Here is a 27,791-nt window from a genome sequence, read left to right as displayed (position 1 = left end):
GCGGTTTCCCATCTCTGTCAAAACCGATGTGATGCTGTCGATTCTAGCGTCTCCTATTCGCCTTGTTCGGATTGTTGTACTTTATATTGCAGTCGCGAAGTTTATCCACTGCGCTAGTTAAGTATGTAATGAATTGTTTGTCTTTCTTTCGGCGGAAGAGGGGTTGCGTCGATCCGTTTACTGCACCAACGCAAGCTCGCGTGTAACCGAGCCCCTGTGTTGGAAGCGGTTCTCATTAGATCCAAAATTGAAAATGTTGCACTTGCATCGTGTCCTAGGTATCGTTCAGGCATCATTGCGAGATGTCTTTGCAGTTAATGGTGACAGCTGCGACGACAGCTGTGCCGATCGGGCTTTGCATTATTTGGGATACATTTGGTGCCAAACTCACGAAAATTTCGACTAAATTGGCCTCCAGCTTACTGTTTGAAGTACAGTTCACATCGAGTTATTCGATACCCAAAACGTCACCGAAAAATGTCAATTGTTGCAGCGAGCGCATCATGTTCAGCGTGCAACAAGCTTCCTTTCGCCTTGGTTTGTTTCTATCTCGAGGACAGGACGTGATCTCCAGGTGAAATGAAATACTCCGGTTCCCCGTAATCCATCAAAAGTGTAAAACACAATCGACCCATCAGCCTTGCCGTTGGAAAAATGCAGTTGGTTGCATTCCATAATATGGATATTATTTATCTCAATGTCATGGCTTTACATACAAATCAGGTCACAGGTTGCGGCAACTTAAAAACTATGACGTTTCTGGGATGCTCCAAAATGCTGGTAAAAATATCAATGGCGCAACAGTGCCGTCATGTACTCCGCCATAGGGCTTGTGCAATGCGATACAGCCACAGCGTTAGCACGGTGCGCCGCGGCGATCAACTTACCAGCTGCTGACCTGGTTGGTCAATGTACACCACAAAGGTAAAATGGAACTCACTTAAATCTGAAGGCGATCGTTGGCTCCGTTGAAAATACCCAAGCATTGCCGTGACAGCGTTAGGGCTTTGTACTTCAAGCACATAACTGGTGTTCACGAATGTCCTAACTATGACTGGGAGAAAGCCTGGGCGATATCTTAGAATGTATCACAAATCAGGATGTAGGATTTGTTAACGCCATCAAAGTTGAAGAAAACATTGTATGTCTTGTATCGCGCCAGGCTGTATGTGGCTGTATCTTATATGCTGAGCGTCGTTTGAACATATCGTGACTGCTCAGCACCTTTCGGGCCATGGTGTGAACGTGTCTGCTGATTGCATTCCATTGCTGTGGCCGTGTCAGCAGATTGCCGTCCACAGCTGTGGCCGTGTCTGTTGAGCGCCGACCGTGGTTGTGGCCGTGTCAGCTGATTGCCGTCCGCAACTGTGGCCGTGTCTGCTGAGCGCCGTTCGTAGCTCTGGCCGTGTCAGCTGATTGCCGTCCGCAACTGTGGCCGTGTCTGCTGAGCGCCGTCCGTGTCTGTGGCCGTGTCTGCTGAGCATCTTCCGGTGCTGTGGCCGCCTCTGCTGAACGCTGTCCGTGGCTGTGGCCGTGTCTGCTGAACGCTGTCCGTGGCTGTAGCCTTATCTGCTGAGCGCTGCCCGCGGCTGCGGCCGTGTCTGCTGAGCGCTGTCCGCGGCTCCTGTCGTGTCTGCTGAGCGCTGCCCCCGGCTGCGGCCGTGTCTACTGAACGCTGTCCGTGGCTGTAGCCTTATCTGCTGAGCGCTGCCCGCGGCTGCGGCCGTGTCTGCTGAGCGCTGTCCGCGGCTCCGGTCGTGTCTGCTGAGCGCCGTCCCTGACCGTTGCAGCCGTTGGAGCAATGCGGCTAGTGTGGGGCGCCACGGCGGCAGTGCTGCTGCTCTCAGCGGTCGCGGGGCTCAGTCAGAGCCGGTTGGACGGCCTGCAGAGCGAGCTCAAGAGTCGCAGCAAGCGCCAACTCTTCGGCGGCAGCAAGCGGAGACAGAACCAGAACCTGTTTCCCGGGAAGAATGGTAGGTGCTGTTAAGTCTTTTCTCTTCCGTGAGTTACCACTTGAGGAAGGCATGTACTCAGCGTATCTCGAAACGTAATTGTTTAGTGAGCTAACAGCAAAAGCCTGCGGCAGGAAGTAGACATAGACACCACTGGTTGCAGTCCTGAAAATCGATTAGACACAACCTATATCGGCAATCCATTCTGTACTCCGAGCCCATATAGCGGATGCTGCCTCCTTTCCTCTGGGTGCACGACGATACCGATGCTCAACAATCCGCTGTCCACGAGAAGCGATCACGTGTAACGGAACCCACCGGCTTCCGGGGCCGACCACCCCTCGCCAAATCACCGAAACTAAGCGGCGTTCTGTGCCGAAGGCTGGAACCGGCCACATGGCAAATGTCTCTCCAGCATGTTTTAACGGTACTGTGAGACTCTATGAAATCATGACGAAACAGTCCGAATGACATGAGAAAGCTTGAAGACAAATAGCGGTTACGTACGCTATTTCCGGAGGGGTATTTTGGCAAGGCATCCGGACCTCCTCTTATCCGCCAGTGATTCCCCAGCGGCAGCCGGTTCACGCTTCCACGAGATGGCGCATGGTCCCCATATGACGTTCGACCTTATGGCGAGTTTGAACCATAATAACAGTTACGGTACAATATGTTGTCCTGCTTGTAATCAAGTCTATCGCTGCTTAATATTTATACTCACTACGTCGGCTTTCCAGATTCCTTAAGTGTTAAGCCACACGCGCACGTGTTCCTTGTTCTTATGCATGTAGGCGGTGGTCACAGGTTTCCCAGGTGCCGCTTTCCCGAGTGACGAGCCTCTCCCACAGCCGTCCGGGCATTGCCTGAGTGTATGGGATCCGTAACTGTGGGGCTTCCTTCCAGGTCCCAGCTTGATATACCAGGGCTTGTACATCCCGGATCCCCGCTTCAACTCGTTCGCCGATGGCATCATCACCAACATGGTGGCGGACATGCGGGCCTCCAGCCTGGACCCCGTCTACTTCCGGCTGAACAGCCGGGGAACCGTCACGTGCGTGATGTAGACAGCCGGGGCTCTGTCACACGAGTGATCTAAACGGCCGGGACTCCGGCACACAAGTGATCTAAACGGCCGGGGCTCTGTCATACGATTGATCTAAACGGCCGGGGCTCTCTCACACGAGTGATCTAAACGGCCGGGGCTCTGTCACACGAGTGATCTAAACGGCCGGGGCTCTCTCACACGAGTGATCTAAACGGCCGGGGCTCTCTCACACGAGTGATCTAAACGGCCGGGGCTCTGTCACACGAGTGATCTAAACGGCCGGGGCTCTGGCACACGAGTGATCTAAACGACCGGGGCACTGTCACACGATTGATCTAAGCGGCCGGGGCTCTCTCACACGAGTGATCTAAACGGCCGGGGCTCTCTCACGCGAGTGATCTAAACGGCCGGAGGTCACGAGCGGTGAAAGTGGTCGGGATTCTGTGCCATAAGTCATTTTCATGATGGGCGTCCGTCACGTAGGCTGGCAGCCTGCTTGCCTGGAGTCCGTGTGCCTGCCTGCCTGCCAGCCTGGACTTTGTCTACCCTGGCTCAAAAACAGAGACTTCGTGAGAGACGTGAGCTATACGGTACGAAACTCGCCAAACGCCATCCACGCTCGGTCATCCAGCTGATCGAAGCGGGTGAAGCCCGTTAAGCTCGTGACTTGAGCGACGTGGGTCGTCACGCATAGATGACTTAAACGGCTTAAGTCCCGTAACAGGGGTGGACAAAATGGCCCAGAATCCATGAGATAGGTAGTAGTTGACAGCCTGTGTGGAAAGATGCCCGCAGTTTATCTCAGATGTTAGTTTTGGACGCAGGTGCACTTACTGTGAACGTTTGTCTAATGTTATGTTGTGGTAACCATCTAGATTACATTGTGTACTATAAAGTAGAGATCGTTCCAGTAGACATGTGATGCATATCTTTATTTATTGATTGGCTTTCTGGAACAGTTTCCACTGGGATATCACAATCCCCTTCCACATGGCTGACGTCTTGACAACTCCCCCTCTCTCTCTCTCTCTCTCTCTCTCTCTCTCTCTCTCTCTCTCTCTCTCTCTCTCTCTCTCTCTCTCTCTCTCTCTCTCTCTCTCTCTCTCTCTCTCTCTCTCTCTCTCTCTCTCTCTCTCTCTCTCTCTCTCTTCTCTCTCTTCTCTCTCTCTCTCTTCTATCTCTCTCTCCTCTCTCTCTCTCTCTCTCTCTCTCTCTCTCTCTCTCTCTCTCTCTCTCTCTCTCTCTCTTCTCTCTCTCTCTCTCTCTCTCTCTCTCTCTCTCTCTCTCTCTCTCTCTCTCTCTCTCTCTCTCTCTCTCTCTCTCTCTCTCTCTCTCTCTCTCTCTCTCTCTCTCTCTCTCTCTCTCTCTCTCTCTCTCTCTCTCTCTCTCTCTCCTCTCTCTCTCTCTCTCTCTCTCTCTCTCTCTCTCTCTCTCTTTTCGGGGGAGGGAAGACAAGAAGCCCAGGTAAGGCGTCGATGTCGCCTCCCTCCGCTCGTTTTAACAGCTCGCCCTGTCCACCGCCAGGGCGCATGACACTCGCGGCCGAGACAACTCGGCCAACGCCGCCGGCATCAGCGCCGCAATGACCCCGAAAGCGCGCATGCTGTCTGACCCGGAGGCCATCCCCGGGGAGGAGCAGGGTGATGGCTTCGACGCTCCGGAGGAGACAGCCGCAGAGGAACGGCCCCGGCCGGGCGGCGCGCGCCGCGACAAACGGCAGTGAGTGCGGAGTTACGGGTGGACCCCGGTGTCCGACGCTCTGTGCGAACTGTATTGAGACTTGCCCCCGATCACCTCGCCGAACTGCATTGAGACTGACCCCCGATCACCTCGCCGAACTGCACTGAGACTGACCCCCGATCACCCCGTCGAACTGTACTGAGACTCATTCCAATCACCTCGACGAAATGAACTGAGACTGACCCCCGATCACGCCATCGAACTGTTCTGAGACTGACCCCAACCAACGCGCCGGTGGATCTGCAGAGCCGTCAGACGCCCGGTTGACATGTATGACCCTGCTCCCCAGGCTGCCGCCGTCTCGCACCTACTCCACGGCTCTGCTGGAGGGTCTGACCAACATCAACAGGCGCGGCGATGTTGAGGTGCAGGTGGCCTCTAACGTCACCCTGGTGAGCTTCCGGCCGAGGCGTGTCTCCGTCAACCTACAATTCACATCCTGACTGCTCGGAAACGGGGAAAATATTGACATCCTTTTGAGTCTCGGCACCGCTTTTGATGCTGCCAGTATTGGTGCCAGTGCGAAGTGTGCTTTTAATCGTTGTGACTGGTTCAGTCACATTTTACTGACCAGTTTTCTACAGCAAAGCCTGCTGGGTTATTTGAAAATATTCTGTGGAAATGGGATGTCAAATGCACGTTTTCTTCACCGGCCATAATGCCGTAATGCCGACTTTCGACCTCGCCGGGATAGAGGTTACGCTGATGCACAATGTGACGTCACATCAAGACCCTCTCCCATTGGTCGTACCCTGGCGGAGTGATCCGGCTGACCCGGGTCAAGGTAGGAGGGGGTCCCGACAAGGAGTGGAGTTTGGCCAATACACGGTGATAATCTCTATTCAGGTCCAGGTGAACGACTGCACTATATTCTATGGATGAAATAGTTCTTTGATGTCTGATTTTTACAATACTTTTAAAAACTCGTGGCAATGTTTAAGGTGATATTAAACTTTTCAAAGTTTGATTTTATTATTTAAATTTAGTTCATCTAGTCTACAGCATCAACGATTGTCTCCAACACCATAAGGTTAATTTTTCTAGTCGCCTAAACGACGCAATTGTGTTCAAGGGCGCATCGAAGACTTTTCGGGAGTGCCCCGGAGCTCAGTGACAACGTATCACGCCGTCTTTTTTTACTTTCTATGGAACTAAAATGACCTCCGAAATTTAAATGCAAGTGGAAAAAAGAAACCTAAATGACCTTAAAGTGAAAGTGGTCCATTGCATACCTGACGGATTTTCAACTTTCTGTTGAGAGCCATCTTTCATGAAAAAATAATAATGCGGGCTTGAGGGGAGGATCGCCCCTTCTTGGCTGCCCCCTGATTGTGTCTGCATGATATGCTAACGGTACGTTGGCATCCTTGCAGCCTCCACGTCCACGCCGGCAGCGTGTACTTGCGATCATGCGATGTGCCCGTAAGCTGCCCCTAAGAATGTAATAGCTGCAGACTACAGACAGTGAAGTGGTTTATTTCGTAGCACCGTTCCCGTTCCGCCAGATAGGTTCTCACATTTGCTATGTTATTACCCTCACCGGCTTTCCCTTGTCGTTATCCAGCCTTTTCTTTCATCGTCTTTAAATTATTAGTCATGGCTGTTCTCAGATTCCGACCCCATGTATCCTACTCTTGCTTGCTCGCAGCCAGTTTGCATATTTTATCTCCGGACTTTTACTTGTTACCTGCAACCTCTGCTTTGTCTTCTTCTCTTCTCACCTCATTACACTACCTAAAACTACCGATACCGCATCATTGCCGTGTTAGCTCCGAAGATGCGCCTGCTGAGTGACCCGGAGGCAGGTGACATGAAGAGCGTGGTCTCGAGTGCTGCTCCTGCTGCTTAACCGACCACCATCTATTCTCCCTGATTCACGCATCCATCCATCCCTGTCACGTCTCGCTCAGCTTCAATGCATTTTGTATGGCTCTTGGTATTGAGTCGCGGCCTCCCTCATTGGCCCTGTTTGTTCCTCCGAACACCATGATATTGCTCCTGACGCATCAGGCAGCTGTTTGTTGTCAGTAGCCCCCTGACCACGGATTTGCTCCGTCTCGTCCGCGGTCCAGTTGTTTTAGCGGCTCTCTTTTGTCTCCTCTGTCCAGTTGTATTCTCTGCCGCTGGCCCTGCATCCCACTCCCCCACTGACGCCTTCCATCCGCCCACATGCAGAGTACAATCTCGAGTATCGCCCCCCCCCCCCCCCCCCACCCCTTCATTTCATCCCGACACCTGCCCCTAACCATGATCCGTCCCTCTGATTGCTATCACTTCTTCTGACCCTACAGCTGACTCCTGCCTTTGCCACTAATATCTACCCCTATCTCGAACCCCCCCCCCCCCCTCCCCGCACCTCAGTGTGCTCGGCCTTTGCTCTCTTCTGCTGACCATGACCAGTCTGCCGGCGCCGGTGGCAGATGCGCTGCAGGGTCTCGGTCGGGCTGCTCCGCCTAACCCTGGAGCGGGGCTCCGTGGGAGGGCTCCGAGGCCGGCTGCCGAGGCCGTGGCGCGCAGTGGCCCTCTCCGTTGTTGTCATTGCGATCACCGGGACCGCCGTGCAGTGGTTACGTTTGATCGGGAACGGCGACAGCCGAGCTGAGGGCAGCCACGGCGCCGCTCGTAGTCGACCTGACGGCCTGGGCACGACCTGGCCTGCTCAGATCGGACATGGTCCTGTCCAATCCTGCCGCGCAATTTGTCTGGGCGTCGGCCACGCCGTGGATTCACGAGGAAAGCACGCAAATGTACTCAAGCTAACAAGCACGTACAACTGCCGTCCGGCCGATCAGAAGCCGCCAAATGGTCCGCCCGCGTATCAGCGGTCACGCCCACCAGCGCATAGCATGCAGTGTGGCATGACGCCACGGCGAGTGACGCCTGGGTGGCCTGTGTCGGAGGGTAGCGAGAGCGGTATGGTCACGGTTCGACCGGCCGTCCCCGAGCCGATGGGGTGCCCGTGCCGACCCCGCACTCGGGTTGACAGCGGCGCGTTGGATGTGGCGGTCCAGTCAAGCGTGCAGCGGCCACGTGGCCGGAGAAGCCGGACGTGGCGGAAACCACGTGACCGGGTATGAGGCGCGATGCGGATAACGTATCCGAGGCTCTCGCGGACGACGGGGACCACGTGACCAGGCAGACTTGCTGAGGCCGCGAGACGAGCGACTGAGACGGGAGCGTCGCGTGCCAGTGACACACCTGCCGGAGCCGAGGGTCGTGACCCGGCGGCTCGGAGCCAGCCGAGCGTGGCACACCCGATGCCACCGTGACGGCTGAATGGGACCCGGCCTCGTGGTGCAGCTTCAGCGCCTCTCGCATCAGCGCCATGGCGGAATGCGTACTCGGTCGTGCTTTTCAGTGTGATGTTTCATACCTGAACAGTTTTTTTTCTTGTCAAGCGGCCGTCGCGTACGATACGCCGCCGGTGGAACCGTGCCAACTGCAGCATTGAAAGCAAGACACGGGAAAGCTGGCATGCAGGTCAAGTGGTAGAAGAAAGTAGGATAAGGATATGCAAAGCCAGCTCAGGCGTGGTATTTTCAGACCCAAGTGATTTGGCGCCAGGCACCTCAAACAGTGGGTGGTGACAAAGGGTGTGATAACCTCGATGTTATGTGAGGACGAAGTTATGTAAACATGTAGCGCTCCGGGTGTGTTTCTGCCGTCATCTCGCGGTGGTCGCAATCAGGCTTGAATCCCGTATTGATAACGGTTACCAAAGAGCACGCACCAGTTTCTCTGGCTCCTAGCAGCTCTTACTGAACCTGACGGCCCCTGGGAGTAGCGCATCAGCTGATGCCTACCACGGCAGCCGCCTAATAGGATCAGACGGGGGACCCTGCCTGGCCCCGGGAGTGGTGCATCAGCTGATACCTGCCACAGCGGCCGCCAAATGGTGATCAGACGGGGACCACTTGAGCGTGACCTGGTGATTGGGTCAGACTGACCTGCTGGTCTTTTGCCGCAGTCTCGACTGAGTTAAGTCCACACCAGTTGGTGATGTTTACACGTGATCAACCTTTGCTCCACGTGGAAACATTCGTGACAAGACGAATGCCTCCAGACTCACGTGACCTGACCCGACCTGGCCAGACTGGACCAATCCAAAGCTGACTTGACATGACCTGACCTACTTCACCTGACTAGACCCGACCAGAGCAGTGCAAACCGAACTTGGCATGGCCGGTCTAGCCCTTCCGAACTTTTCCTACCCAACCTGACCTGACCTGACCTGACCTTCCCAACCAGATCATGCCTAACCAGATTGGGTCAGGCCTGACCTGACCAGACCAGCTCAGACCTGACCTGAGCTGGCCCGACATTGACACATAGGACACATGACCGGACAGGTGCGTGGCCGCTGGCTGCTGGGACCGCTGGTATACCGGGTCAACTTCTACGAGAGCCGATACGCCACCCGCTCTCTGGCCACCGAGATACCGCCCATCCAGATGGACACCGTCACTCAGATATCCTACATCGGCGCCGATATGGCCGACTTTGTGCTGGGCTGGTAAGGAGAAATCGTATCAGAGGGATAGCACGGTGCAGGGAACCCTTGTATCAGTATAACATTGATGTTACGCGACAGTTTAAGGTAAAACATAGACCATTCAGTGGCGCGGCGTTTCGTGAAATGGTTGTGTTGATGTCTGACATGACGCCAATAATTTGCGATAAAAAAAGCTTATTTAATCTTACTAGGAGTGCTTCATTCGTTTCGTCATAAGTATTAACTAATGCAATGCTATATCGTATGGACTGCTAGCTGTGCTTATTGTCGACGGCCGTCGCTAGGTATCCTTCGGTGTCTTAGTTTCATGATGTGGCTGCACTAGCTAGTAACTAGACCTCTCTTGGTACATACCTCAGTATAGTCTGACGTGGCTGACACATGACACAAAATAGGCGGATATCTGAGCCCTAGCTCCCTGACATCTGATTGTTACAGCAAGTCATCAGAATAGTCACCCTCGCCGCTCTGTCTCCTCTGATTATCTTGCGAACCTGCGCCCCTGCAGCAGTCTCTCCGTAACGAGACACCATCTCCTGTACAGGGGATACAATCTTAGTCTCCCCTCTCCTGTAGCTGCCGCTAACGAGACATCCCTCCGCATCTCAGTCCTCTGATATGGCTGCGATGACTCCGCACAGTTCCCGATGTGACCACCACCAACTACCCGTCACTCTGTGTACTAGTCCCTTGATATGGCTGCGATGATTCCACACAGTCCCCCGATGTGACCACCGCTAACTACGCTCTCTTCCGTGCCCCAGTCCCCTCATATGGCTGCGATGACTCCGCACAGTCCCCCAACGTGACGACCGCTAACTATGCGTCTCTCCATGCACCAGTCCACTGATGGCGTCGCTCCGTTTCCTGGGTAACGTCACGTCCGCCGATCAGGACAAGGCAAACAAAGCCCTGCACAACCTGTTCCAGGTGAGGTAACCAAGGATGGCACCCATGGCAAAGTAATTACCATTTGGGACCTTGGACACTCCCGTGTAATTTGACAGAGCGGTATTCACATTTTATGTTTATGTAATTCGTCTCGCCAATTCGTCTAATTCTAAGTCGTTTTCATCGAGAGCATTTCCCACTATCATGAATGGGCAAATGCAAACGGCCATGAGGGGACGTCTGAAAACACTTCCGATTTATAACTACTGAGTATGCACCTTATGTTTAAACTATTTCCTGAACCACGGTCACACATGAAAAGAGCACATGCGGCAAGATTTGGAACGGGGCGCTCAACTACCGTATGCATGACGCATTGCTACTGAATGACTCGTAACTCTGCACCGACCGTTTGCAGTTCAACTCGTTCCTGTACAAGGCGGGGCGCGACTCGTTCGAGTCGGCCAGCTACGCGCGGCTACCGCTGTACAGCTCCACACGAGCGAACGACCCCCACCAGCCGGCGGCGGCCGGCCGGCCCAACGCGCTGCTGCTGCTCGGCCGGCGGCGGCGGCGCGAGGAGCCGGGCCTGCCCGAGCGGACGCCGTAGTCGGGCGCCGAGCGACAGCAGCGCTGTCGTCGGAGGCCGCGGCGCGAGCGGTCTGCGCGATGGGTTGCGTGGTGGCGGGTGGAGTCGCTGGCGCGATTGAGGCATGCGGAAGGCGCAGTCAAGCGTGAGGACGACTGACGACGAGATACACTTGAAGCGCGGTGGTTCGTGGCGACGTGGTAGAGCCGAAGGACCGCTGGCGACGGACGCCGGGACCACAGACAGATCTTCTCGATAGCAGACGAAACGGACAAAGCTGGCGGCACGGTGCACCCACCGACTGACCCACCACCGGCCACCGGCCACTGACTGACGCACCGGCCACCGGCCACCGGCCCACCGACTGACCCACTACCGGCCACCGGCCGACCGACTGACTGACCCACCGGCCACCGGCTGAGCCCCCTGTCAGAGCTCAGCCGGCCGGCTACCGCCTCCGCGCACCGCGGCCTGCCGCGGCTCGGTGACGGCCAGTGACGGCGACGCTCCGCCTGGCTGGCCGTCTCCTGGCCTGGCCCTGACGCCGGACCTGGCCCTGACCTGACCCTGACGCCGGACCTGACCCTGACCTGACCCTGACACCTGACCTAGCCCTGAGATCTGACCTGGCTCGGACACCTGACCTTGCTCTGACGCCTGACCTGGCCCTGACGCCTGACCTGGCCCTGACGCCTGACCTGGCTCTGACGCCTGACATGGCCCTGACATCTGACCTGGCTCGAACACCTGACCTTGCCCTGACGTCTGACCTGGCCCCGACGCCTGACCTGGCTCGGACACCTGACCTTGCTCTGAGGCCTGACCTGGCCCTCACGCCTGACCTGGCCTTGACGTCTGACCTGACCCTGACGCCTGACCTAGCCCTGACGCCCGACCCGGTCCTGATGCCTGACCTGACCCTAACGTCTGACCTGGTTCGGACACCTGACCTGACCTTGACGCCCGACCTAGCCCGGACGCCCGACCTGTCCCGACAGCTGATCTGACCCTGACACCTGACCCTGACCGTGACCAAGACCGTGACCTGGCCTTGACGTCTGACCTGACTCTGACGCCTGACCTGGCCCTCACCCCGATCTAGCCCAAACGCCCCACCTGCCTTGACGCAGACCTGACCCTGACATGACCCTGACGCTTGACCTAACCCTGATGCCTGACCTGATATTGACGCCTGACCTGACCCTGATACCTGACCTGACCCTGACAACTGACCAGGCTCTGACCTGGTCGGCAGTGTGACCGCAGGCCGGGTGCGGTTCGGCGGGCAGACCGGAGGACCGTCGCGCCGGCGCCGGCTGCTGCTGGTCTCCGGGCGGCTGCCGGCCGGCCGGGGTGGCCTGGTGCTGGCTGTCATCTCCGCCGCGCCTCGGCCGGTCACCTTTGAACCCGGCAGTAACGGCCGGAACGCGGGACGCTCCGCTGGGGGCCATCTGCGGCCCCGTTGGGGACCAGGTGTCACCCCGCTGGGCGGTGCCGTACTCAGCCACCCTTTCCTAAGAGGTCTGCGTAACTGACACTTTTTCATTCAGTCGTTTCATCGTTACTTTATTTGTTATGCGGTTATGTTATCTCGATGATGCGTTGTATTTGTAGTGTATACTTCTTCGAGACATGTGATCAGCCCAGGCAGCGGAAAGCCCCAAGCTGTAGGTGAACAATTGTTATCATTATGCGATTTCTGGCTGCGCATGCTTTGAAATTGACGTATTCATTATGGACACCAAATAGCTATCCATTGATTTACAATATCAGGATTTAGTCGATTCCAATCCAACAATTTAAAATTTCCCCTCCCCTCATATCGGCGGTACACGAATATCAATCCCAGTTTTGTACATTTCCTCACAGTAACTGTATTTTCCGCCACAGCATTTGTCTGTGCATCATGTTAGAATTAAGTTTAGCTTGCAATTGCAAAGATAGTAAGGCTCAACGATCATACGAGCGTGAATGTCTTGAGCAGAAATTTAAGCCTTCTGTCTGTCTAATCCATCTGGAGACGTTAATTTCGATACGCAATCTGATCTTAACCACGGTATTTTTGCAAGTTTTTATCCTGGGTTGTCGATAGGGTGGTAGCCAAGCTGCGTGTCTGGGAAACCGGAGGCACGGGGTATCCTTCCCCGCAGTGCACGTGCTTCAATTAGAGACAGGCGACGACAAAGGGCGTTAGCAGCTGACGGTGCCGTAAAGCCCCCAACGACAACAATTTTCAATCCGCAGGGCGTTTCATGACATTAGAGTTAGTACATACCTGAAGGCCGCTACCCCTTATAGGTTTCACTGACGGCACCGCAAGTTGAATTCGTATAGGTTGGTTCAAGTTATTACGTCCTGTACTTATTACGGTTGGTCGTTTCTGGTCTAAAGGTAGCTAAAAGGATATGAAATGAATCAGTAGTCCCAGGTTATGTGCTTACCGTTCGGAACACCGTGATCTGATGTTTCACGATGCAAACAAATGCAAATCAACATTTTGTTCCACAGATGGCTCTTCTCGAGACATGGGTGCATGCCGCCTGCAGCAGGTGCAGATGTTCGAGGGTTATGACGCGGCACTGTTGGTGTTATATTCTTTGGATTGTTTGTTATGTTTTGTTAAGTAAATGAGTGAGGCTTATGTTTTGCTTTGGGCTCTCAAGTGGTCGCAGGACGCACGGCCTTGAATTTAGCCTATTATGCCCAAACACGGCATTACGTAGAGATAAATGGCATTAATCCAACTTCAAACTGCTTTTTGTTTTTCACGTCTGTTTCGATCCGCCAGTTTTCGGTTTCGTTATACTTTCGAGTATATTTTTTACATAGGGACGGCGCTCGCAAAGATAGGCGGGAGCAGCTGCGGAATATGCGGCCATGAATAATATGCAATGGGGCGCAAGACAAGGATACAATGGAAGTGTGCACGTCACGAATAGGAACGTGCCCGGGAACCAGACACTCTCATGTTGCTTTTCAAACTAAAAGCGCGATGTTTTGCTACTCTCAACAAGACGGTTGACGCTACAAATGTCGCCTGCCGAACAGTGCACCACCACAAGGCATAACTTCGGAGTGCGATGGTATTCAGAATTTATTTTGAAACTCCACGTCGTACAGTCAGTGAAACGTAGCCAGTGATATTCACAGTGCTACGCACCACGAGGGGTGGGCGTAGTGAGTTTAAACAAAATGAAAAAGACAACACTATGGGAAGTATTGATTGACAACAGGTGACTACATTTTCAATTTATGGATCAGATTACCCACCGACAATAAAGTAACAGACACGGGCAGTCGCAGTACCACCTGAATCGCTCCATTTTCCCAGTCGCCCTTTTTCTGTAGTCAAAGCTTTTCAGACGATTCCCAACGGAAAGACCGCACCACCGTCAAAAGAAAGATGGCGAAATGATCCGACGCTATACTTCTCACGTAGCATACCTACAATCTGCTCATCAAATCATTTCGTTCGAAGGCCCGATCCTCCAACCTTGACCCGCGGTACATTCCGCTCTCGCAAGCGTCAGCCAGGGCCCATCATGATGTGGAAGCACAAACCGGAACACGCCACACATCTGCAACGGGGACGGTTCACGTGCTGCAGCGCCCTGCGGTCTTCCTGCCTTTTTTGGCCAGTACGCACTTGCCGCTCCACTGCCACCAGCGTCGGCGGCACCTGAGGCCGGCCGCGCACCTACCCCTGACGTCGAGTGGCCCGCCACAAGTCTTGCCGAGTCCCCTGCCGCAGACCCGGCAGCCGCAGCCGCACCGGGCCGGGACGCTGCCCCAGGGGATGCACCGCACCCAGCTGGGGTTGCTCTTGAGACACTGGCGGCGGCGCTGCGCCGTGCAGGGAGGGCAGGAGCCTGCCGCGGCGAGGGTCAGCACAACCGCCGCCAAAAGGCACGGCAGCAGCAGGCGCATGCTGGCAGAGCAGAGCAGGGGCGGCGGACGTTCGGGCGTGGTGTGTGCGCAGCCGCACGCCGCCGCCGCTGAAGTAGCATCGGCTGTCAGCAGGCGCCGACAGCGGCGCAGTCGCGTCACCTGTCCGCGCAACACCCGCCAGCAGTCAACAGGCGCAACAGGGCGCGCGGCGACGACCAGTCGGCGAGATGACGGCAGAAGGACACTGAACTTGACACGGAACGCGCCAGACGGTTGATTGGAATGAATTCTGGAGCCATCACTGTTTGGGACGTATGCTAAGGTGAATCACTCCATTTCACTAGAACCGGACTTTTACTCGCTGATTAGGAGTAATAAATTTCAGTTACGTGGTAAGTCATGTCGCAGGTACCTGCACTACGGATACTGGGGGTCCACACGCACGGGTGCGGGTCAGGCAGGATTCTGCGGAAGCGGCAGAGCCCGCAAAACTGAGCATTTCACAGTGGCCCTATGGGCACTGACGGGAAAGAAATATCCAAAAATGGTTGATACCCCTTCCCCACACACACATATCACTGGGGTTGACTTTTATAGACACTCCATGCGGCCTTCTGACAACGCCTCTGTTCGACGACGCCGTGAGCCGTTGACAAAGCGCTCTGTTAGAGAAATTGGGTGCCAAGAGAAGTTGTGAAAGCTATTTGTGCACCACAGAACAAAGAACTCGCTCTACCGGTCAGCATAAGGGCAGCAGGAAACACGTTGGGTCATTTGAAAGAATGATACACTGTAAACCAAATCTACAAGACAAGGGGTTTTCAACACGCTTGGCGACATTTGGCATAATGTCTTCGCTGTATGTATACCAAACATTAGCTTGTCGAACAAACTGTGAGTGAAGCGACTAGGCAAAAGCTGGTGACTACAAATATTAACTAAGCATACCAGTATTTGACTGGAGCTTGCTGCTAGGATGCAATGGATATACTTTGGCATGCAGAGCCGGTACAAGAGGCTCCCTGCTGGTGCTGGCCTCTCCAAAGGAAGCGATGTTCTTGTAACTTTTACTGAATAGCTAGGATCTTCATCATACTTGTCACGTTCGTGCATTGCTAGTTATCCTCCCTGTGGCTTTCGCCTAAATGATATTGTGCTCGTTTTTGGGAGGTCAAACAGTCCATACAACAGTAGTTTGTGTTGCTAATTTCCAATTTATTGATGAAAGAAACCGCATCATGCATCTTCCACGGGCATCTTGAAGGTCAAAATAAGTCACTGAACGACTGAATGTCTATAAAATGACCCAGGTCAGCATTCTGTTTTTGGGACCATGCTGCCTAGCGTGGTTTTGACGTTTATTCAAATGCAAAATTCAAAGCGGTCTTGCATTATTTTGGTCAGCATGACATGCAAAACTTCAAGCCAGGTCACTGATCCTAGATGAACATCAGTGGTCTTTTGCTTAGAACAGGCATCTAGGTGTTCGGGGGGCACTATAGACACCAACCTTGGGCTTGGCCTTTTTACTTTATTTGACTAAGAGGTCATGACCTAGGAGCCGTCAAGTTTGACACAAGAGTTCACGTATATGCGAACACACCCTGTGAATTCAGTGTTCTTAGCTGCCTTAGCTTATGAGATCTCAGAGGGTGAAATTGACCCCCCAGCCGAGCGAAGGGTATTCAACCGGCCATCCGGGCGCGTGTTGGTAAAGTTCGGTTTATGGTTGCAACTACACACCTGACTAATGCACACGGAGGACACAAGGCTCAGCACACATCAGAAGAACGGAGGTGCATTCACGGCAAGGGAGCATGCCGGCATGTCGGCGATCCCCGGAGCCGAGTGAAGCCAGGTTGTCGGGCCGACATTTGTCAACTGCACCGACCCAAGCTTCGGTTTGTACACTTCGCCTCACATTCCGATTCGGCTGGTGCGCATGTCTTAATGCGTATCAATGAGGCTTTTCGCGATGTACTTATGTATATGAATGCACCGGGTACGCGATCATCGCCCTGAAAATCGCTACATGCTTGCCATGATGCCAAGCATATGCACGCCTGACCTCTGATAGTATGCTAGCAGATGACACCTGGCCTCTCTACGCCACCACGTCGTCTCCAGGCAATGAGAGGTAAAAAACGTGCACACCCATTGTTCTGTCAAATAATGAATCCAAGCGGAGTCTGAAACGACTACTTTCCCGCCATAATTGCCACTCGTTAGATATATATACACCTTTAGCACCCTGACCTTTAAAGGTCACCATATAACCTGCAGGTAATTAGGGGCTGGCTGTCACGCATTACTTCGTCATGAAAGGAAGGAATCAGAACAAGAAACGGCCACGCGCCCGCCATGGCGGCAAACGTGTGCTCTTTTGCTCACAGGCCTCCAATGACCACGGTAAAGCCCTCAGGCCAATAGGGATAAGCAACGCGGATGCGCATAAGTCCGCCAACAAGACATTGATTCAATATAAAAAAATACCTTGTGCTTGCCAGGACGCTAGCTACAGCCAATCATTTTAGCTGTCTGGGCTTCATAGGTCACCTATAGCCCAAGGCATTGAGAGATTCCAAAAAGCGCAGACACACAATACACCAACCGTCATGAATTGATTATAAATCTGAACTAACTGCGTGGCAACATGTTTTAAAATATCATGCATTCGCTGGCCACTGTCTAGCATCCAGGCAAGATGTCTTTGCGGGTAAGACTTCGTTTACACGATTCACTCGTCACCCATCAGCATTATTTTTGGTACTATTTGGTTATCACGCCAACGATACCATTACATCACCCTTGAGCTATGAAAGATGGTTTTTTGGAGGCGAAGGAGCAATAAGCAGGCCGGCACCACCTGTCGATATTTTCACCTAGCTCAGTGTCAAACGAAGTAGTGCTTGCCGGGGTATTTTCGCAGACGCTCGACTTTTACGAATTCGGCGCACGCCATCGTGTTTAACGGCGACCATCGAGCATGGTTCAGTGGCCTACTACGCGTCTTCAGCTTGCTCGGACGTCTATCATCCTTTGTCCTACGCTCGCGGTTACTGAACATGACAGCGGGAATGGTGTATTCATTACAGCCAACTTATGGCGCAGCGCTGAATGCGATGCCTGACCAAATGGGCTTCAATGCGAAACAGACGTTAGTACAGGTTCCTCCACTTTTACACGGACTCGTATTGACGCGTCTGCAGGCACGCTGAAACACCACCACCGCAGCCGGCAATGTGTGCACCGCAGCTGGCATTGTGTTCACCGTTTGCTTCCCCCGCGGCCTGCGTTGCTTTTGCTGCAACAGACGCCGCTTATCGACGCATCGTGTCGCAAATCAATGATCCATCTACCTCAGGAAGGTCGCAAAGCCGCTGAGGCCACCGGATCAGTACGGTGCTGCACGTCGCGGTGAAGTGGACGCAGGGCTCTCGATGTCATGGTCCGGTCGGCGTGCTGGCGACCGACTCCTGCGGTCAGCGTCCGCCGCCTGCTGGTGCTCGGCTGTGCCGTGGTGGCCGGCTACCAGTGCCTGCAGCTGCTGCAGCTGTACCTCAGCGAGCCCGTCTCCATGACGCTCTCCTACACGCCCCGACAGGACGTTGCTATGCCCAGCGTCACTGTCTGCGGCCATCCCCACGACCTTTATAGCGAGAAGATCAGCCGAATGAAGGACGCCACGATCGCTGAGAGACTGTGGCTCGCCAGTGTTCCCCTGGGCGCACAAATGACACATTGCTACCCCGGCTGCCACACAGACGTCAACATCAGCTACCCGGGAGGTCGCGTTCCCGTCCAAGCCGGGACCTGGCGCTCCTGGGTCATGCCAGACCTGTCAGTCTTGTGCCACACCTTCACCCCTAACGTCACCTGGGGACAGCTGACTGGCGTGACAAACATGGGAAGCGCGAGAATGATCATAAAAGTCAAAGGGAGAGCGAACACTTCTAACCCGTGGGATCACCTCGTAGGCCTCCACTCAAGACGGCGCCCGATGATCAGTAACCTTGGAATTAAAGCGCTGGATACTGATCGGTTGTTTGCACTACGCACCAACCAACTCGTCAATGTTATTGTGTCCTCACGTATCCACGACAGGGAAAGCCTGAATCGCAAAAGGTGCAGATCGGCACCTGGCTACGACTACGGGATCTGTGTGCTGAAATGCTACCACACACTCTGGGCGAACAAGCTGGACTGCTCAGCACCGGATATGCTGGAGGAGTTCCCTCATCTGCCGGAATGCTCCCAGAAGCACCTGCATGCGCCAATAGACTTCCCAAGACACCTGGAACGCTGTCGTTGTCTACCAGCCTGCAAGCGTCAACGCTACATCGTGGACCTCAACTTCAAAGATGCAATCAGAGCATACAGCGAACTCTCGGTCATAAATGTCGTAGCCTCTCAGGTCCCAGAAGAGGTGGCGACGGAGCGTCGCTCGTACCCACTGGTCAGCCTGGTCAGCGGGATGGGCGGCTACATCAGTCTGCTGCTGGGCGTCTCCGTGCTGTCCCTGGTCGACCTGCTGGCGGCCGGCCTCCGCTGGTGCGCAGCGGCGCTCAGACGGCGCCCTGCGTCCGGTCCAGCCGACAGGATCATCGAGGTTCAGTCCTGACTTCACCGTCCGACCCCGCAGGTGCAGCCCATCCCCGGTAACCGCAGACTCCCGATCCCAGTGTGCGGTGCCCGCAGCCAGTATGCGGTGAACACGGTGACGCTGCAGACAAGATGGGACACGGATCGACCAGGATCGTGTCCACGGGGACAGCGTTATTGCTGCGTTATGTTGCAACCACGAGCAAAACGTCATTGTTTCCGGAGGATGCAGCCTGTATTTCAACATTTCGCAGAATTCGCAAGGCTATGGCACCGCATGGAGAAAATCGAATCACGATGGTCAGTTGCGTCTCTAACTGCATTGATAAAGTTCCATTTACAACTGCAACTAGGCGCACGAATGATGCACACAGAGGATACTAGGCTCAGCACACACTAGGAGGACCGATATGCATTCAAGACATGGGAACACCCCGATATGCCGGTGACCTCCGGGGCCGAGTGAAACCGACTCCCTGAGCGTCGGCAGCAGTCTAATGCAACGCGCGATGGCCACGCTAGCGGAGGAATGCAGATGCGTCTCGCGTAATGTAGCCCGTTGGGCCGACGTCTGCCCCCTGTACCGACTCAAGCTCCCGTGCGTACACTTTGCTTCCTCACATTCCGATCCGGTTGGTGCGCATGTCTTGATACGTATTAACGAGGTTTGTGTGACGCACTTATGTATATGAATGCACCGGGCACGCACTCATCGCAATCTGCGTGTAATTAGCAACGTATGCACGTCCGGATTCAGACTCGTGTGTATAAAAAACGGTCACGTGTCATTAAAGCTTCAGATGTCCGTCATTAGTGCTTGGAACAAAAATATGAACATCGCCACATGCTCGCCACGAAGTCAAGTATATGCACGTCTGACCTCTGATAGTATGTTAGTATATGACACCTGACCTGGACACGTCACCAGGTAGTATCCAGGCCATCAGAGTGCAACAAACGCGGACACACATTACCCAGTCAAACAACGAATCGAATTTAAACCTGGAACTGTCACTTTTTCGCCATGACCGCGATTTGTTTGGTATATTCACCTTTGGTAACCTGACCTTTAATGGTCAACATATAGCCCTCAGATAGTTAAGGAAAACACGCTGTCACGCATTTAGTCATCATGAAAGAACGAAATCAAAATATGAAGACGGTCACATGCTCGCCATGGCGACAAGCACGTGCACTCTTGCTGCCAGGCTGCTGAAGGTCACGGTAAAGGCCTCATGCCACTAGGGATAAGCAGCGCGGTTTCGCAAAACTCCGTCAACAACACACCGATTCAACATCCAAAAATGCCTGGTAAATGCCAGGACGTCAGCTATAGGCGACCATGTTGGCTATCTGACCTTCGAAGAGCACCCACAGCTCATGGCATTAAGCGATGAAAAAAGACGGCACGAAATGTACCGTCAGTAATGAGTCGATTGTAAAGGCTGAGCACGACTACGTTACAGCACGCAATAAAAAATATTCAAAACCGCGACCCAATCTACTGCTGTAACTGTATGGCGGCCAGGGAGAGGTTTTCACGGGTAAGATTTCCGGTCCCCAATTTACTCGCCGCCTATGCCAATGCCCACCCACTACCAGGACGGATCCAGAAGGGGCCATGGGTTCATGCCATCTTACTGGCCCTCCAAGAGGTTTTGTTGTCCCAAACCAGCACCAAAATGTCATGGCGAAGAGGCACCAAAACCATAATTGCGGAACGACGTACTAGCCCCTTGAGCCCCCTCGGTGAGGGGGCACCAAAACCTTTTTCATGGAATCATGATCTTTACTTTCAAGAGCCTCGCAATTCCAGGAGACACAACAAAGAACCCAAATCGCTATTTCCAAGAAAAATCCAAGGGAGACTACAAATGTTCGAGCCTGTGTTCGATCCCTCTTGTTGTTCACCTCTGATCGCTTGATGCTGCGCCGCTCGCCCCGCTCGCTAACTGCACTTCGGAAACGTGGCTGTCGCGAGAACCGTGTGGTGGCTTTCAGCCCCTGTCCAACGATTTACGTTGTTTAGTTTGTCGATACCCTGTTCTATGCCATTCCAGTCTGGTCGTTGGAAAGAAAAAAGCTCGTATTTATTTTACGAACTCTGCAACGTATGGCATTACTTTCATTTTAGGTTATTTATTACAGTTAATCTGACACGTTCAGTCAGACAAAGAAGTGTCATTTTATTGTCATGTCTACGAACATTTTACCGCAAAGCACACTTTAGCTTAGAGCGCGTTGCCTTGACTCTGTAACACCCCAGCCATCCAGAGTTAAAGCCACGTAATCATATTTTGGCAAGAAATGTGCCTTTGTGACGGCAGGTGAGGCATCGGTATCGTGGCGTATGAATCACTGTGGCGCCGTCTGCATTGCACAGTGACACTAATGTCCGACTGCTGCTTGTTTTTGAAGGCAGTTGCCCAACGTATGTACCGCTTACGGAGAAAATTTCGATTGCTAACACTCTTGTTTTGACGGCTGCATGCTCGAAACAGAGGACAGCTGTCAGTGGAAAGGTCAGCTGTCCCAGCAAAGGGCAGCTGTCAAAAGGCAGCAGGCCGATGCGTGCACACGATCATGCGCAGTCACGCGAGCACTGCGGGGACACACTTTTCGTTTTGAATGTGTTAATTAGGTCGTTGCTTTTTATGTTTATTACCTTTTATTTCATTCTTATCTTAGTTTCATTGAATTCATTTGCATTGCATTTTCATAACCCGCCAACCAGATCAGGTACAGCCGCTAAGGCAGCAGTAACCAGCTAACGGCTGATGAAAGCGCAAGCAGACGCACTACTTACAAATTTCCAAGCAATCGCAGCCGGTAGGTGCGCCACCCGTCGGTGCGTCAGAAATTAGCTGGGGAGCCGGCAACGCTCCTTTTTCCGAAGCCGGCTTCAAGCACAGCAAGCTACAGCAACACGCGCTTGTTTTAATCTAAACAGACCGGATAGTGAAAAATACAAGGGCACATAGCTCAGTTTATTGAAAAAATCTCAATTTGAAATATAATGTTTTCTTTAATCTAACCGTGAGGGAGCTTCACATCAAACAGGTGGGCTTAGACGGGGCTCAACAATTGACTTTGAATGCACTCGTAACAGAAATACGACGTTGAGAGTCGTCAGCAAATTGACTTAGGGTCGTTCCCGTTAATAAATTGTTGAAAAGTATTTGTCATTAACCCCGCTGCGTCCGCCATATACTCTGAGGGGGGGGGGGGGGGGGAAGCAGAATATATCTCGTATCTACCGCAACCTCCAGAGCTGTCTGCTGCGTCGCAGGTTCCTGGTGGACAACCATGCTCACAATAGACCCCGAAGTCGCTGTCGCCACAGAAGGCTCCGTAACTGTAACAGTTTGTAGTCTCCGTAGCTGGTCATGTTGCGGCCGTGGCCGGGTAACCGGTCAGTTCCCTCATAGTCAGTCTCATTAAAAAATGTCATCATAGCCTTAGCCTTCACATAAAGGAAGCAACAGCCAAGACATTTCAAGCGTCAAATATTTCGCGGCATTGAAGGCGAAGCAAGTGATGTTTGAATCGGTTTGAATGTTTACTGCAAATGATGCCGTAAGCGATGCCTGTAACAATGTAGCCCTCAGGGGTGGCAAAATCTGCCGACCTAGCGGACAAGGTCGGCGACAAAAATTCACATTTACGCGAAGCTTGGTGCCAAAAATGTGTTTTGACAGCAAACTGTGGTGACGGCCAAGACGAAAAAATACAGCACACTATGCACAACATGACGCGAGGTCTCCATACATAGATATTGTGCCTCCATGGTAATAAGCTCCGACACATGACACAAGCAGACGTTTCTGCAAAAACTCTTTACCGTACTCCACGGCGTCCTGGGATCTTTCTAGGCTTCATTCCAGCCCAGCGACAAAAATATCCTATGATTGGCTCGGTGACAGGTCGGCGACAAACCAGTGTATTTCCAATGGCCCGGCCGATCGGCCGATTCTCTGCTGTTGCCACCCGACTCTCAGTGTCCCAAACTAGACAGTATAAGGTACTGAAAAATATCTAGACATGGGGATTCATATGGCCGCAAGGGCTTGTTTTAATTGTTGCGATGCGACTGACATGAGGTGGGCGGTGACTTTTAATGCAGTCCAACTTTGCAAGTGGCATCCGCATTGTAATGTCATGAATACCTGCCTAGGCTTTAATTTCTAGCCTTGTTTGTTTCATGGGCTGTGCCGAGATTTAGCATCCTGTCTTCAGCGATGAGAGGTATTGACAGCTCAGGGTAAGCCAGCGGGATGATCCGATCACGGTAGAAATTGACCTTTGGCTATCCAAACCACCTTTTCAAGACACCGAAAAAGCTGTTGGCTCAACGAAGAAATCACAAGCGACCAGGCTGCCTCCATTTCGAAGTGCCGTGGGTTCGATGTTGAAGGCTGATGGCACTCCTCATTAAGAGAATAACTGGAGGTGACGATAGTTCTGAAATACCAATCTATGCCATTTTTGTGCTTGGCCTGGTTGAGAATGGTTACCAGTCACATAGATCTTCAAATCAGAGACGTTCCTACTTCTTATTCAGTTCAGGGCTCCCCCCCCCCCTTCCTAAGTGCGAGGAAGTGTGCTAATCTGGGAGACATCCATATTTTGGGGGTACTGTGTTGTGCGGCCGCGCTGGCGCACGGCGGGCCAGCACTTCTTACATTAATAGAGTCATGTGTAGTAGGCCTTTTGACAACGGGTTCCAGGACCGGCTTTCAGCCGGCCTGGTCAGCGGTTAACCGGCGCGGCCGGCTGCGTTTGTGCCTCCGCGCCATTGCCCCCGTGACCTGGCTGAAGTCACGTGCGCGGACCGGAGGGGCCGCAGGTAGCGACGGCCGGTTGAGGTCGGGGGTTAAATCTGTACTGAGCAAGTGCTGGGTGTTGTTGCGAATTTAGTATCCGAATCGTAATTCAAATACAGGTACATTGCATAATTTTCCGCTGCTCTCTAACCCATCATCAAAAATTACGCCCCTGCTTGAAATGCGATTATTTCATCAATGCTTTGATGGCTTTAAGCAGTTATTCACAATTCACTCTTTTGTTAACATCAATCTTTGTTGCTGGAAATTGACATGATGGGAGGGGGGGGGGGTACAGGTTTCATTGTCATCTCCCCTTCACTGAGTTCTTTACTTTAAATAGGATGATGTGTTATGGTATAGTGGAACAAGTGTCCTATGAGGTCATTGAAAGGTTGGCTTTTGGTTGTCTCAGAGGACAATGTTGGCCATTTCCTGATGATAGTGCCCCTGCTGTAACAGGAAAGCCCTGGAGTCATTCATTCTGCAGTGCTCATTCATGTGCATATTTTCTTTGCATTTTTGAGCATAGCATTGCATGGGTGCAGATATGGTATGCTTCATTACTGTTTTTGCTAACAATGAATTGCAAAATTGTCGTGATTGAACCATAAGCATAATCACTATATACATTTAAACACAGGCTGTGAAGCCAGGCAGCTTGCCTTATACGCAGCCTACACTGACAGTAGGAGTCAGTATAGTTTGTGTGGTGGTGGCATAGTAAGAGGAGTGAAGTTTTTATGCATGATTAGGGGGAGATAGCAAACCGTGGATCCTGATCAATAAATTAACTGCAGGGAAGATGGTGTTGTAGCAGTGTCCCAGAATTGCCGACTTTGGGTGTGAAGCAGCACCCCATGAGGAGGAATTTTTCACTCCTTTTCCCCATATTTCATGTGAGTTTTTTCCCTCCTGCCTGACATTGTCTAATCGCACAGGCCAAACTCCCATTTCCCTTTCGGAGGTTTTCAGATGTCATCCCAAACCAAGCTCACTTGAAACCACCAAGCATAAATGAGGCTCCAAAGAACCTAAACACCTATGGATATGTCCTGCCTCACCTACATTTGAATCATGTCTATGTACGCACAGAGCAAGGGCGCCAGGTGCCTCCAAGCCCAAGAACCCCAGCGACCCCAGCCGCTTGCACGCATTGTTTGGTTTGTTTACAAAAGGTATCACAATCTGCAGCTCTGCACCAAATGCAAGGCTTTCATGCATCCCCTTTTTTGGTTTTACCACCACACCACGAAAACAGAGCCTGGTGCAAACACCAGTAAGGCCTGGTAGATAATTGTACTCCACGTATTTCTTTTTTCCCGAGGAAATTTGACCACTAAATTGCATCACTCGAAATGCTTGAGTGAAAAGTTCAAGAAATGTCTTCTAAATTAAACTTGCAATATGAATATCACCATTTGAGCACGTATATTAACAGATTTTAAGTCAAGTCAACTGGTGATAAAATTTCTCGAGAAAAGTGCCAGTATTTATATTTATTTAGCTACTTTTGTTTTGCTTGGTATCATACCAGTGTGATACCGCTTTATTCTTCCTTCCTTTTCGATTGTCTTAAGAGGTATCATCTGCTGCTCACAACTTTGACCAACTGCTCTACAAGAGGCTCCAACTGCAAACTTGCACGTATTTCATACATAAATTGGATTAATTCGCCAACCGCCCAAACATGTTTGATGTGCACCCAAGCGTGAACAATTCACAGGGAATGAAGGAGACAATTTGAAGCACGGAAACATCTTTTTACCGCCATTTTTGTCGTCTTCAACCTTTGGTTAACCGTTTTCTTGGTTCATGGCGGTGCTCAATAATGATAAATCCAAGCCTTTCAAGTGTCTGATTCACCAGGCTACCTGGCAAGGCTATTCTAGTGCTGCCATATAGAGCTTTGGGACAGACCTGACGCAGCTAATACAGAAGTGTTTGACGGCGAAATTCTGCCCTCTGAATAAGGCTATCTAACGAGGTAGAACCGTCCAGTCCGAAAAAGTGGCAACATCGAGCTTGCGTGAGAATAGAGGTAGTTTGGAAGCAAAGCCTACATGACGTCAAGTATACCATATCTGATGACGTCAGTGGCACGGAGTCCTCTCGGTTAGCCAGCTGACTGCTACACAACCCATTAGTCTGAATAGTGGGTATGTTTTGGTGGCGTGCGCCTGGCGGTTCCCCGTTGGACTGAAGAGAAATTATCCGTCATTTCGTTATTCGCACACATTTCTGAAATGAACAGTAAGTACTGGAACAGTTTAGCCTGATCAGAATGTAAGATTTTTGCATGTTTGATAATGTAACACGGGGTTATATGTTATGCGACGTTTGTGGTGTATTGCATTCCATGACTAGGCTTGTCCAGGGCTGGTTTGTCGTTAGATGGCCTTAGGCTTGTCTGTGCCTTTTGTGCCTGGTGGCAGAGGTGAACAGCTCAACTTGCACAATTTGCCCTGTCTATAGGTATGATTATATGAACATTTGCAATATTGATTTGTAACAGCTTCCACTCTTCTTATCACAGTGATGTGAGTACAGTAAGGTAAGTACAGTAAAACGCTATGATACTGGCCTTATGATGCTACAGTCAAGTGTTTTTTTACTTAAGGGTTGTACACATATGCATAATAAAATATTCAGACCGAGCATTTTAAATGTTACCAATCGTTCAAGACAAACTGCACAGAAGATCTCTCGTACAAGGCGTAGTCATGGCAACTGATCGCAACTCTCTGATATGAAGCGCCAGGCAACTGCGATACGCGATGCGCTACAAACGCCGCATGACATTTAACCCCTAGTTATGTACACCCCACGGAAGAATATAAAATTCTGATGAGGTTCAACTGTTCCGAGATTCAATCTCCTTCCCAGAATTGTGTTTGCATGACAAAACCATAGACCATTCATTCAGAGTCCAACCGGGAAGCGCCAGCCGCACGCCCCCAAAACGAACTCTTTCGCACGAACACCTAAATTCTCTGATTCTCTACCTAGATACCTGGCATCTCTGATTTTGAACTTGGTCCTTGAAGGATTGATATGCACAAAATTTGAGGATAAACTCAGCTTATCAAAGTGAGGTATTCGATGTCCAGTGAGATTTCCAGTTTTAGACCACTTGCCTGACAGACAGTGCCACTAGGCAATCAGAGGAGTGCTGTTTTTTTTTTAGCAAGATTGAGCCTGATTGATGCATCTCATTGAAATCCTTGCCATGTTTGGCCAATTATGAAAAGCTGGTATCACAAACCAAGAGCTGTTTCAAATCACAGTGTCTTCTAATATATGTTTGATATTATCATGTGTGCATATTTGAGAATGCCCTTAAAATTTCCGGATAAGTTAACTGATGATCTTTATTTCAGGAATGCTTTTCTGCTCCAGCTTTGGGAAATGTTTTGGGTGTGTACCAAGTGGTCTTAAGTTGGTGGTAGATAATATGTTGGAGCATGCTAGGTAAAACAGAACCAAAATTGGGCATAGGGTATCAGTTTATTGGGAGCCTACAGATGCAGAAAGATCTCTCAGCTGTAAGGGGGAGTGTTTTTCCAATGTTATACCGGAGTGCGGTGTGGTGTCCGATACGTTGTGTAGACGGCGTGCTCGCGCCAGGCACCGCATATCCCGCCGCTTGTCAGGGCCGCGTCGCGGCAGCCGGCACTGCAAAATGGATTAAGTCGCATTACCTCGACCTCTTGAAATCAACGGCTGCCGATTGTGCGCCCCAGCCTAT

At 52.0% G+C, this 27,791-nt stretch overlaps 1 protein-coding gene across 1 annotated transcript in view; it reads left to right on the top strand.

The window, feature by feature from the left end:
* LOC119109979 (uncharacterized) overlaps positions 1 to 19,239 on the top strand; it is a 45,405-nt gene extending 26,166 nt beyond the window's left edge. Inside the window, exons 2-9 of the mRNA XM_037233725.1 lie at positions 1,791 to 1,973; positions 2,856 to 3,003; positions 4,522 to 4,716; positions 5,027 to 5,129; positions 9,087 to 9,250; positions 10,093 to 10,180; positions 10,560 to 10,674; positions 18,938 to 19,239. Coding sequence (XP_037089620.1) covers positions 1,791 to 1,973; positions 2,856 to 3,003; positions 4,522 to 4,716; positions 5,027 to 5,129; positions 9,087 to 9,250; positions 10,093 to 10,180; positions 10,560 to 10,674; positions 18,938 to 19,239 — 1,298 coding nt within the window. The remainder of the gene's footprint in view (positions 1 to 1,790; positions 1,974 to 2,855; positions 3,004 to 4,521; positions 4,717 to 5,026; positions 5,130 to 9,086; positions 9,251 to 10,092; positions 10,181 to 10,559; positions 10,675 to 18,937) is intronic.
* The last annotated feature ends 8,552 nt before the right edge of the window (positions 19,240 to 27,791 follow it).

The sequence above is a fragment of the Pollicipes pollicipes genome, unplaced genomic scaffold (genome assembly GCF_011947565.3).
Source record: "Pollicipes pollicipes isolate AB1234 unplaced genomic scaffold, Ppol_2.1 Scaffold_7231;HRSCAF=8579_pilon_pilon_pilon, whole genome shotgun sequence".
NCBI lineage: Eukaryota > Metazoa > Arthropoda > Thecostraca > Pollicipedomorpha > Pollicipedidae > Pollicipes > Pollicipes pollicipes.
Note: the sequence above shows the minus strand (reverse complement) of the source record. Positions and strands in the feature narration are given on the sequence as shown.